Source organism: Aotus nancymaae, unplaced genomic scaffold (assembly GCF_030222135.1).
Source record: "Aotus nancymaae isolate 86718 unplaced genomic scaffold, 86718_ANA_hifiasm-v0.15.2.pri h1tg000040l, whole genome shotgun sequence".
Taxonomy (NCBI): Eukaryota; Metazoa; Chordata; class Mammalia; order Primates; family Aotidae; genus Aotus; species Aotus nancymaae.
Genome location: NW_026988454.1, coordinates 18,209,846 through 18,223,336, shown reverse-complemented (window position 1 = coordinate 18,223,336; position 13,491 = coordinate 18,209,846). Strand labels below are relative to the sequence as shown.

General features: G+C 40.5%; 1 protein-coding gene and 1 pseudogene across 1 annotated transcript in view; one reads left to right on the top strand and one right to left on the bottom strand.

The window, feature by feature from the left end:
- The window catches only part of PPIL4 (peptidylprolyl isomerase like 4), a 42,058-nt gene extending 29,131 nt beyond the window's left edge, over positions 1-12,927 (bottom strand). The window contains exons 1-5 of the mRNA XM_012452521.3: positions 12,821-12,927; positions 5,663-5,730; positions 5,510-5,574; positions 5,087-5,204; positions 229-371 (exon numbers count right to left, since the gene is read on the bottom strand). Of these exons, the coding sequence (XP_012307944.2) occupies positions 229-371; positions 5,087-5,204; positions 5,510-5,574; positions 5,663-5,730; positions 12,821-12,890 (464 nt within the window). The 5' untranslated portion in view covers positions 12,891-12,927. The remainder of the gene's footprint in view (positions 1-228; positions 372-5,086; positions 5,205-5,509; positions 5,575-5,662; positions 5,731-12,820) is intronic.
- Positions 8,258-10,096, top strand: LOC135268400 (NADH dehydrogenase [ubiquinone] 1 alpha subcomplex subunit 5-like; annotated as a pseudogene).
- Positions 12,928-13,491: the final 564 nt, after the last annotated feature.

Genomic DNA, 13,491 nt, shown 5'->3' with positions numbered 1-13,491 from the left:
ATTCCTACAAACATAAGTAATTATAAATAAATAATTAGTATAAGTATAAAAATACAAAAGATCCTTTTTATTATAAAGATTCTTATAGTCTTATATTAATTCACCTTTTGGAATTAGAATTATCCAGAAACCAGTCCTATGCATATTGTTCCTATCCATACCACTATGTGTCAAATACCTCAATATGAAAACATTCTAGTACATTCTAATAGTAAATTGTAACCACACCTGATATCCTGATATGGTACAAAGTCCTTATCAACAAAGGTCTCATTAATTTTCTTAATTATGTCCATTCCTTCTGTCACCTCACCAAACACTGTATGGACACCATCAAGGTAATCTAGATTTTCTCCTGTAGTAATGAGAAACTATACAGAAAGACACATAATAAATACCAAAAAAAAAAATACATAACTCAAACTGAAATCAGTTACAGACTGACAAAAAAAAAATACACAAAAGTAAGAGTCCACATTTACTGCACGAATTCTTACACACTTGTTACTAGAACTAAGTAAAAAGTACAAAGCTTATGCAGGCATATCTCATTTTATTGCACTTTACAGATAGTGCATTTTTTACAAGTAAAGATTTCCAGCAACCATGTATTAAGTCTATTATTGGTGCCACTTTGCCAAAAGCATATGCTCATTTCATGTTTCTGGCTCACATTCTGGTAATTCTCACAAGATTTCAAACTTTTTCATTACTATGATATCTGTTATTATGATCTGTAATCTCTGATCTTACTACTGTAATTGTTTTGGGGCACCACAAACTTGCCCATATAAGATGGTGAACTTACTCTATAAATGTTGTATGTGTTCTGACTACTCCACCAACCAGCCATTCCCGTCTTTCTCCCTCTCAGTGATTGCTATTCCCTGAGACACAACAATATTGAAATTAGGCCAATTAACCCTCTAAGAGACTCTTAAGTGTTCAAGTAAAAGGAAGAGTGACACATCTCTCATTTTAAATCAAAAGCTAAAATGATTAAGCATAGTGAAGAAGGCATGTTGAAAGCAGACATAAGCTGAAAGCTAGGCCTCTTGTACCAAACAATAGCTGAGTTGTAAATGCAAAGGAAAAGTTCTTGAAGAAAATTAGAAGTGCTATTCCAGTGAACACATGAATAATAAGAAAATGAAACAGGCTTACTGCTGATACGAAGAAAGTTTTAGTAACCTACAAAGACCGTCAAACCAGCCACAACGATCCCTTAAGCCAAAGCCTAATTCCAAGCAAGCCCTAACTTTCTTCAATTCTATATAAAGGCTCAGAGAGGGGAGGTAGCTGCAAAACAAAGTTTGAAGCTAGCAGAGGTTGGTTCATTAAGTTTTAAAAGAAAGGACAGGTGCAGTGAATCACTCCATCACAAACAAACAAACAAAAAATTTAAGGAAAGAAGCTGTCTCCATAATTTAAAGGTGCAAAGTGAAGCAGTAAGTGCTGACATAGAAGCTGCAGCAAGTTATCTGGAAGATCTAGCTAAGACCACTGATGAAGATGACTACATGCAATAACAAATTTTCCATGTAGATGAAACAGCCTTATATTGGAAGATGACACCACTTAGGACTTTCATAGCTAGAGAGGAAAAGTCAATGCCTAGCTTCAAAGCTTCAAAGGACAAGCTGACTCTTTTGTTATATGCTACTGCAGCTAGTGACTTCAAGTTGAAACCAATACTCAAAAATCCTAGGGCCCTTAAGAATGATGCTAAATCTATTCTGCCTGAGCTCTAGAAATGGAACACAGCCTGGATGACAGCATATCTGTTTTACAGCAAGGTTTATCAAATATTTTAAGATCATTGTTGAGACCTGCTGCTCAGAACAAAGATCCTTTTTAATACTACTGCTCTTTTAATAAGAAATCCTTTTAAAATATCACTGCTCATTGACAATACTCCCGGTCACCTAGGAGCTCTGATGGATATGATGGAAATTAATATTGTTTTCAGCTCTGCACAGTGGCTCACACCTGTAAACCCAGCACTTTGGGAGGCTGAAGCAGGCAGATCACTTGAGGCCAGGAGTTCAAGACCAGCCTGGCCAACATGGTGAAACCCCCATCTCTACTATAAATACAAAAAATTAGCCAGGTATGGTAGTGCATGCCTGTAATCCCAACTACTCAGGAGGCTGAGGCAAGAGAATCATTTAAATCTGGGAGGCAGAGGTTGCAGTGAGGTAAGACTGCACCACTGTATCCCAGCCTGGGTGACAGGGTGAGACTCTGTCTCAAAAATATATATATATATTGTTTTCATGCCTGCTAACATAAAATCCATTCTGTAGCTATGGATCAAAGAGTAATTTCCACTTTCAAGTATTATTATTTAAGAAATACAGCCTGACATGGTGGTGTGCACCTGTAGTACCAGCTACACAGGAGGCTCAGACAGGAGGATCACATGAGAAACACAGTGAGACCCCATCTCTAATAATAAAAATAAAAAAATACATGTTGTAAGGCTATAGCTGCCATAGATGGTGATTCCTCTGATGGATATGTGCAAGTAAATTGAAAAACCTTTTGGAAAAGATCACCATTCTAGATGTCATTAAGAACATTCGTGATTTGTGGGAGGAGGTCAAAATATCAACATTAACAGAAGTTTGGAAGAAGTTGATTCCAACCCTCATGGATGACTTTGAGTGGCACAAGACTTCAGGGAAGGAAGTAACTGCAAATGTGGTAGAAATTGCAAGAAAATGAGAATCAGAAGTAGAGCCTGAAGATAGGACTGAATGCTGCAACCTCCTAACAAAACGCTAACAGATGTGGAGCTGCTTCTTAAAAATGAGCAAAGTGGTTTTTTTCCCCTCTTTTTGAGAAAGAGTCTTGCTGTGTCACCCAGGCTGGAGTGCAGTGGCTCAATGTCAGATCACTGCAACCTCCGGCTCCCAGGTTCAGGCAATTCTCTTGTCTAAGCCTCCCAAGCAGCTGGGACTACAGGCATGTACCGCAACGCCTGGCTAACTGTTGTATTTTTAGTAACGATGGTGTTTCACCATATGGGTCAGGCTGGTCTCAAACTCCTGACCTCAGGTGATCCACTTGCCTCGGCTTCCCAAAGTGCTGGGATTACAGGTACGAGCCATCGCACCTGGCCAAGTGGTTTCCTGAGATGGAATCTACTCCTGGTGAAGATGCTATGATCATTGTTGAATGACAACAAAGGATTTAGGATATTACATAAACTTGGTTGATAGAGCAGTAGCAGGGTTTGAGAGGACTGACTTCAATATTGAAAGAATTCTACTGTATGTAAAATGCTATCAAACAGCATCTTATGATACACAGAAATCTTTCATGGAAGGAAGAGTCAGTCCATCAACATGGCAAACTTCTGTTGTCTTTATTTATTTTACAAGGCCTCACTGTCACCCAGGCTGGAATGCAGTGGTGCAATCACAGTTCACTGCATCCTTGACCTCCTGGGCTCAAGTGATCCTCTCACCTCAGCTTCCCAAGAAGCTGCAACTACAGGCATGCACCACCATGCCCAGCTAATTTTTCTATTTTTTTGTGGAGATGGGATTTTCACCATGTTGCCCGGGCTGGCCTCGAAATCCTGAGCTCAACTGATCTGGCTGCCATGGCCCCCCAAAGTACTGGGATTACAGATGTATGCCACTGAGCCAGTCTGTTGTCTTTTTTTTTTTTTTTTTGAGATGGAGTCTTGCTCCATTATCCAGCTTGGAGTGCAATGGCACGATCTCGGCTCACTGTAACCTCCACCTCCCAGGTTCAAGCGATTTTCCTGCATCAGCTTCCCGAGTAGCTGGGATTACAGGTGACTGCAACCACGCCTGGTTAATTTTTATATTTTTAGTAGAGACGGTGTTTCACCATGCTGGCCAGGCTGGTCTCAAACTCCCAACCTCAGTCAATCTGCCTGGCTCTGCCTCCCAAAGTGCTGGGATTACAGGTGTGAGCCACTGCACCAGGCCATGTTGTCTTATTTTAAGAAACTGCCACAGTCACACCAACCTTCAGCAATCACCACCCTGATTAGTCAATGGCCATCAACATCAAGGCAAGACCCTTCACCAGCAAAAAGATTACAATTTACTGAAGGCTCAGATGATCAGAAGCATTTTTTAGCAAAAAAAAAAGTATTTTTTGGCCAGGCATGGTGACTCATGCCTGTAATCCCAGCACTTTGGGAGGCCGAGACAGGCAGATCACCTGAGGTCAGGAGTTTGAGACCAGCTTGGCTAACATGGTGAAACGCCACCTCTACTGAAAATACAAAAATTAGCTGGGTGCAGTGGTACGCGCCTGAGGCAGGATAACTGCTTGAACCCGGAAGGCAGAGGTTGCAGTGAGCCATGACCACACCACTGTATTCCAGCCTGGGCAACAAAGCAAGACTCCAACTCAAAAAAAAAAAAAAGAAAGTATTTTTAAATTAAGGTATATACATTTTAAAAGACATAATACTATTGCACACTTAAGAGACTGCTGTATAGTGTAAATGTAACTTTTATATGCATTAGGAAACCAAAAAACCTGTGACTTGCTTTACTGAGTTATTTGCTGTATTATGCTGGTTTGGAAGCAAACCCACAGTATCTCCAAGGTATGTCTGTATATAAAACATCAACACATACAAAGATGTCCCCTTGATTGTTTAAAATACTTGGACAAGCCACGACTCAACTTCATGTGTATATAGCAGAAAATACAAGTACCTACTCTAATAGGGTTGTTGGGAGAATTAAACAAGGTAATGAATGGAAGGTATCCTGCATAACGTTTTTAAAAAATTAAGAAATACTGAAAAATGAGCCACAAATGTGAATAGTGATAATTATGGAGAGTTGAGTTGTAGGTAATGTTTTTCTTTGTACTTTTCTGTATTTTCTCAAGTCTTCACAATGGGTATGCCTTACATTTAAAAGAAGAAAATAATGCTTTCTAATATAGAAAAATGTGCATTTTGTTCCCTAACACATATTTCTGATTGAAACCCTCTAAGCCTTACTGGATAGTTTTAAAAGATCCCTCAGTGGGCTCCTTCTAGTCCTTCATTTCTAAGCAAAGTTCATGTTCTCACTCATTTCCTAACCTGAGATCCATGTTGATCACTGCCATTGTTCACCATGGACACTGTGCCTTTCTTCTTGTGCTTAATTCTTGGGACTTTTTCTGCCTCAAAAAAGCTTGCTTGATCACCATACAGTTGGCTGAAAAAAACATATAATAAGGTAAATGTAAGTACTCTCAAAATGAAATACAGAAGCACTAGTAACATATAGGGTTACCAATTATTTCTTTACAGAAATGACACCAGGATTCAAAATATTCCCCTTTTTTGCTAGACATTTAGGGAACTTCAAGAAAAAAAAATATAAATTTGGACCATATTTTAAAATGTAGATTGAAGCATGAGCAATTATATTTTTCCTCATTTAAGAATAAAATAACTTGTTCTGCGCTTCCAGAGGTAAAAAAAGAAGAAGAAGAAGAAAAGAAGAATAAAAGAACTTACCCAAAAATAGACTCTCCTCCACGGCCAGTCCCTGTAGGATCACCAGTTTGTATGATAAAATCCCTCTGTAATATGCAGGATTCTTTGTTAATTCAAAGAGTTTGTTAGATAGTTCCAAAAACAAAGGAAATGACTTAGTATCTACCAACTCACCTGTACATTGTGAATAAGGCAATAATTGTAATATTTTATTTTGCACAATTTCAAGAAATTCAAGCAGGCTGAAAGAAAAAAAGTACAAAATTAAAAATACATTTTTAAATAAGTAAAAGCAAAGCAAAATGTAATTTCTAAATTACCATTAAAAGAAAAAAAAAGTCAAATATCCAAAACTATAAAAAAGGGCAATAGGCCTGGCACAGTGGCTCACACCTGTAATCCCAGCACTTTGGGAGGCCTAGGTGGGCAGATCACTTAAGATCAGGAGTTCAAGACCAGTTTGGCCAACACAGTGAAACCCCGTCTCAACTAAAAATACATATAAAATTAGCCAGGCGTGGTGACAGGCACATATAATCCCAGCTACCCGGGAGGCTGAGGCAGGAGAATCGCTTGATCCCAGGAGGCAGAAGTTGCAGTGAGCCAAGATAGCACCACTGTGCTCCAGCCTGGGTGACAGAATGAGACTTACCGAAAAAAAAATAAGCTAGGGTTGGGTGTGGTGGCTCACGCCTGTAATCCCAGCACTTTGGGAGGCCAAGGTGGGCAGATCACCTGAGGTCAGGAGTTCAAGACCAGCCTGACCAACACGGAGAAACCCCATCTCTATTAAAAATACAAAAGTAGCCAGGCATGGTGGTGTATGCCTGTAATCCCAGCTACATGGGAGGCTGAGGCAGGAGAATCACTTGAACCTGGGAGGCGGAGGTTGCAGTAAGTCAAGATCATGCCATTGCACTCCAGCCTGGGCAACAAGAATGAAACTCCGGCTCAAAAATAAATAAATTAAATTAAATTAAAGATCAATAATCGCTCTAGAGAGCAACTATTTTTAAGTCTAGAAAAAAAGCAACATATTTTAAATTACCTTTTTTTTTCTTTCATAGGATTTTCGGGGTATCTGGGCTAATACAGAAAACTGACACTTATCTGTGATAAGCAATCATTTATTGATAAGATTGATTTACTACAAAAAAAAGAACACTTAAAGAGCATATTGTAATAGTAATGGATCTAGCATAATATATAAAAATGAATATAGATTATATCAATTAGGAAAAAGTCAAACATCCAGGGTCAGTTTTTAAATAATAAACAGTCCTTTATAAAAAGCCATACACTGGCCAGGCGCAGCAGCTCACGCCTGTAATCCCAGCACTTTGGGAGGCCAAGGCGGGAGGATCATGAGGTCAGGAGTTCGAGACCAGCCTGGTCAACATGGTAAAACCCAGTCCCTACTAAAGATACAAAACATTAGCCGGGCATGGTGGTGAGCACCTGTAATCCCAGCTACTCAGGAGGCTAAGGCAGCAGAATTGCTTGAACCCAGGAGGCAGAAGTTGTAGTGAGCAGAGATCGCACCATTGCACTCCAGCTTGGGAGACAGGGAGAGACTCTGTCTCAAAATAAATAAATAAATATTTTAAAAAGTAAAAATAAAAATCCATACGTTTATCACAAACAACCTTTTTCGTGTAAATTAATCCTGCTTATCCAACAAACATTTACCGAGTACCTTCTAGATGGCTTGAGACTGCCATCACAAATGCCAGTAAACCGTGGTCCCTGCTTCCAAAAAGTTCACAGTCTAGTCATGGAAAGACATGTTAACAAGTTCCTAAAGGCACTAAGTAAGAAACCGGACAAACAGTAAGATATATGAGGCAGTCCCTGCCCTCAAAAAGCTTACATTAAATTAGGGTCCTTACATTTGAACACAAGAAGTGTTCAAATTACATACTGAGCATATCTAATTAATAACATGTGTGCCACTTAAAGAAAAAGTAGTTTTAAAAATTCCACAAGAGTTCAAAAGATTGTTTCTGGCTAGGGAAATCAGAACACCTCAGGGAAGGTTAAGGCAAACATTAAAAGAACTACACTAGCAGAGAGTGAAGGGTGACCATTTTAAGTTTGGAGGACTATGAAAAGGCCTGGAAGTGGGAATTTAAATGTTTTAAGGGTCTGTAATAGTCTGGTATTACACAGTAATAGAGGATGAAAAGGCTGGAGAGATAAGATGGGGCTAGTTGTTCAAGAGAGTTGAATATCAGTCTTACAGTTATTTATTTCTGGGCTTCCTGTTAAACAGTTAGGAGTGGTCCTTTTACTAGAAAACAAAAATAATGGATTTAGGCAGTGATCATCAATGGCTGCCAAAAATTTAAGTCTTTCATCAAAATCTGATGATTATAAGGGTAACAAGGCTGCCAGGCGTGGGGGCTCACGCCTATAATCCCAGCACTTTGGGAGGCCAAGGTGGGCAGATCACGAGGTCAGAAGATTGAGAACAGCCTGGCCAACATGGTGAAACCCCATCTCTCCCCAAAATACAAAAATTAGCCGGGCATGGTGGTGCGTGCCTGTAATCCCTGCTACTCTGGAGGCTAAAACAGGAGAATCGCTTAAACCAGGGAGTCAGAGGTTGCAGTGAGCAAGATCATGCCACTGTACTCCAGCCTGGCAACAGAGTGAGACTCCATCTCAAAAAAAAAAAAAAAAGAAAAGAAAGGGCAACAAGGCCATAACGCTAACCAATTTTAACATCACAAAAAGAGCCAACCAGACATCAAGTGCCTCCTGAGTATGATGGAGCTGAAAGTACAGACTATCTTATATGAAATATTCTTGCCAAAAACATTAGATCTGAATCTGATCAAGGCTCTAAAGCTGAAGAACAACGTACAGGAAATAGAGGGCATACAGGAATATGTTAATGGACACAGTAAATAATCAGTCAAATCCAAAACAAGAGAAATTCTAAAAGACAAAGGACCTAGATTCTTTCTCAAATTTTTTTCAAGGAAAAAAAGGGGGAGAACCAATAGATTAAAACATATATAAGAGACATTTTAACCAATATAATATATGGACTTTGGGTCCTAATTTAAATTACCAGATTTTCTTAAAATTTATGAGATAATAGGAAAGTTTAATGATACTAAAAAATTACTGCTGGTTTTTTCAAAGTGTGATAAAATTTGTGGTTCTGTTTTTCTTTTTCTATTTTCTTCAGTATTTTTCCCTTTTCCCTGTCAAATTTTCTTTCTTTTTTTAACTGTCACTTATGTGGCACTTAAGCTCATAGTTCTGGTTTTTTTTTGTTTGTTTTTTTCCAAAGAGTCCTTATCTTTTACAAATACATACTGAAGTAATTACAGATTAAATAGATACACTGGAGGTGGGGGTATTTAATGGCTGTGTGTTCACAGCTGTTAAACAAAGCTGGTCATGTGGACATGAGAGTTCCTTTACAAGATTCTCTCCACATCTGTGTTTTAAATTTTCTATAATAAAAAGTTAAAAAAGAAAAGGAAGAAAGAAGGGGAGAAAGGAAGGTAGGTTAAGTGTGCATACGTTGATCACAGATGGATAAGAGGGTATAAATATAGTTGGTAGGCATGTAAGCAGATCTCCAGTCATATGCTTTCAAATATGTACAGGGGGTGGACTTAGGTTTTGGTGTTATGGGCTTATCTTTGCAGAACCACTGCTTGTTAACTGGGTGCGATAGCCCTACCTCCCCTTTATTTCCTCACAACTCTGGGGAAAGAGGCCTATTCATTTTGCCAGGTGCTGCTCTACATGAACAAAGCCTCAAAAAAACTCAAAGAAAAGTAAAATCAAGAGATAAAAAACAAAATTCCCTATCCTTTGAAACCCTGGATCCAGCCACCTTTAAAACCAAGCTTACCCCAGTATTATGAGGTAACAAATTATCTTCTTTGTTTAAGCCAGTTTGAGTTGGGTTTCTATCACTTGCACAAAGGGTCCTAATACAACACATTTATATCCATTAGTCAATATAATGAACCTCTAGTGTGTGCCCTAAAAGTAACAAGCATTGTACTACGTATTCAGGATATAGAGATGATAATTGTGGTATAGTTCCTGCTCTCACTGGAGTTTACATTCTTGAAAGAGGAAGCCTTGTAATCAGCTCCAGAAAAATAGGCAAATATTATAATAAAATGTGTCTATAAAAGACCTAAGACAGAGCAGAAGAAACCTCAGATAACTGCTTAGAAAGGAGGGAAAGCGGTTGTTCCCAGAGGGCTGTGCGATATCAATTCGTCAGCACTGTCACGGCAGGTGTGCTAAAGACCACTGGCCTTGTGAGATTGGCTGTGTGCAATACTCCACACGAGAGGCTAAGAATATTGTACGCAAAGATTCTTGAAGTTCTTGAGGATATCCCTAAAAATGGAACATATAGAAAATATACAGAACAGATTATAAATGAGAAGCTAGGTATGGTTAAAGCAGAACCAGATGTTCAAAAATTAGAAGACCAACTGTGGTCAATTAGAAGAGGTGATTCTTCAGGCTGACCATGAACTAAATCTGGCAAGAAAAATGGTGCAGTGAAAAACATGGGAGCCAGTAGTGGAAGAGCCTCCTGCCGATCAGTGGAAATGGCCAATATAATTATTAAGTGATTTTGGTGGGTTGATGGGAAACTGATGTAATGAAATGTTCTATTAAAAGCGTGTTCGTATTACTGACATAATCAAGAAAACTGATATAGAAAATATCTAGGAGACTTAAAATTAGTGATTATGATAATTCAGTCATGTGAATCCATTATTGATTTGTAGTCACACAAATTATTTCAAAGATGATATTTCTATGAACAGAGAGGTCATGGGAAGATTTGAGAATTAATTTAGAAAAATTCCTACAGATTTTCAATGTAGAGGCCATAATAAAAAAGTAAAGTTTCTTTAGTAATATGTTCAAAACATCATTCAATTTTTTAAATTATCCTGAAGAAAAGAAAAGGTCCTTAATTATTATGGTCTAAACAAATTTACAGATCACTGTTTGAGGTAAAAAATAAAAGTGATATTTTTAAATGTGATAAAATAGCACAGTGGCTGGTAATAAAATTTGAAATTACGGTTAACCTCCTTAACTGTGATCTTACGGATGTAAAGTAAAATTTAAATATATAGTTATATATTGATTACAAAATCCATAACGCCATTTTATTTTAGTCATTATTTGAATTATACCATTTACTCTGTTTTCTTATAGTCTTAATGTTATTACATTTTGTTGTTATGTATTATATTTAAAAACCAAATTAGAATACATTGTACAGTTGAAGAAACTGACTTGGTACTTGAAAGAAAGATTTCTCATTGCATAGAGGTACTTGGAAAAACTTTTCCTTTTGTTGCATTTGTGGAAGTTAGTTTTCTGGCCCATAGCCTTTAAATTTCTTTTTTTTTTTTTTTTTTTTTTTGAGACGGAGTTTCGCTCTTGATACCCAGGCTGGAGTGCAATGGCGCGATCTCGGCTCACCGCAACCTCCGCCTCCTGGGTTCAGGCAATTCTCCTGCCTCAGCCTCCTGAGTAGCTGGGATTACAGGCACGCGCCACGAAGCCCAGCTAATTTTTTGTATTAGTAGAGACGGGGTTTCACTATGTTGACCAGGATGGTCTCGATCTCTTGACCTCGTGATCCACCCGCCTCGGCCTCCCAAAGTGCTGGGATTACAGGCTTGAGCCACCGCGCCCGGCCCAGCCTTTAAATTTCTTAATCAGCCTAATTACATCAGGATAGAGGTAGAATTTCTGTAAAAGAAGAGACATTAACAGTTTCTGACATTTATATCTGGCATACGGATAGGCTTCAAAACATTTTAGTCATAGGACTATAAATTCAAAGTGGAATCGCTAAGTAGTTTGCAGTACGTTTCTAATATAAGTGTAAGTGGGTATAAAAACGACAAATGTTGTTCAGGGAAAGAAGTTGGCAAGCTTAAGATTAAACAAAAATAAAATTACATGTGTTTTCGCCTTTAAAAAAAAAAAAGAAAGAAAGGAGGGAGGGCTTCAAAGAAGAGATGATGCTTGATCTGAGGCTTAGATAATAAGTAATCGGTTTGCCAGAAGGACAAAAGTGGAGAGGAATATTGGCTAGAAGGAACAGCAAGAGAATGGTAAAATTGGCACGGGAGAGTTTGTAGTGTTTTTGCCCGGCGGAGAGGAGGGAGGAATAGCTGCGTCCTGGTGGGGTGGGGGGGCGGGGAATGGAGCATGGCAGAAAGTAGTTATTGTACAATACTGCAACTTATTTCATCTTCTTTGATAGGTTCTGCATTCCATGTGGGTAGGACCCTGTCTGTAACTAATCTCTTCTGGTCTCCAGTTTCTTCCTGACTCTGATACATTCTCCACACTGCTGCCTATTATCTTCTCAAAACAAGTATGCCACACCTCAATACTGCTGTTAAAGTCTTCAAAGACTCTGATCATCAGTAGGACACACAAGACTATTCACGACCTGACCTAAGCCTATCTGACCAGACTTGAGTCTGCCTTTCCATGACTCATACCAGTCCTTCCAGTCACACCAAATTATTTGCCGTTTCCAGAAAATTCCAAGCAAACAAAGTCTAAGCTAAGAAAACCCTCATTCCCATTCATCTTTGAAAGAACTACTTCAAGTGTTGTACTTGCAAGCTTTGCTTCTCCCCACCCCCGCCCCCCCCGCCCCGAGAAGACGCCCTCTTCTGGTTTCCATGGCAACTGACACATTCTTCTACCAAAACACATAGAAAACTAAAACGGGTTCCTATGTCAATTTCCCCCAACGGAAAATCAGACCCTCAGAGGCAAGAAGCCAAGCCCAGGACTTAGCCCAGTGCCTCAAAGGCTCAAGTTCACACTCCGGACAACCTCTTCTTCCATCCAGGCGGATGCCCACACTCGCTGCGCCAAGCACACCCTACCTGCCTTCTTCAAGATTTAACCGACTACGCATCAAGCAGTAGTTGCTGTGTTCCTCTCCCAAGTAAACATAGTAAAGGCACAAAAGCTATGGGTATTGTATGTACAGCTCGAATCACACTCACAGGCCCCCCCCGCCCCGACACATACGCTCCCAAAGGCAATTAATGACCGAAAGCACCCTCCACCGGACTGGCCAACACAAGATACAGGAGAAGGGCTGCCAAGGCTCAAACGAATTCGTCACATAAACTTTTCTAGCCAAGGCAGGTTAATAAAATAGCCCAGTCGCAGACACTAGCAGCCCAGAAGTTCGAGCTCCAACCAATCTATAGCCTGGACTGCGCAGAAAAGGGAAAGTGGGGGGACAAGCTCAGGGGTCCCGGCGACAGGTGAGCAGGGTTCAAGCCTCACCACGCGGCCGCTCCTCGGTGTACAAGTCGATGACGACGTCGCCCAAAGTGGTCTCCAGTAGAACCGCCATGGCGCCCGCTCCACCTCCGCTACAAACCCCGGGGGGTGGTGACAGGCGCGGGTCGTCAGTGTGGTTTACGCCACGCGTCACCCTCGGCGCGACCCCTGTTGCGTCATCTCGCCGGCGCCGCCCTTCGCTTCCGGGCAGTTTCTTCCGGCCGGTGGGTGGGCGCAGGGCTGCCGCGCTAACGTGCAGTCCCTATTCGTCCCGCCCCCGGCGCGGCCTTTTTGAAAATCCTGGTCCGCCCTTGGCGATTTTTGCGGAAGCCTGTCGCTCAGAACAGTCGCCGAATAAGTGTTTTGTGCCCCGTTTGAGTCCGTCTCAAGAGCAGAGCGGCTCTCCGAGCGACCCTTTTATCCACCAGGGGGCACCCACGGCGGGATCGTCTCCCCACCTTTTTGGGCGGACTCCTTCGGCTTTCCTGTCAGTCTCTCTTCGCAAAACAACTTTGGGCCTCTACCGTGGGTTTCCGTTTCTAAGAACTAACATTTTGTTTCGTATTGTTTTCTGTTTTGAGACGGGGTCTCGCCCTGTCGCCCAAGCTGGAGTGCGGTGGCTCTATCTCGGTTCACTGCAACCTCCACCTCCCCGGCTCCAGCGATTCTCCTGT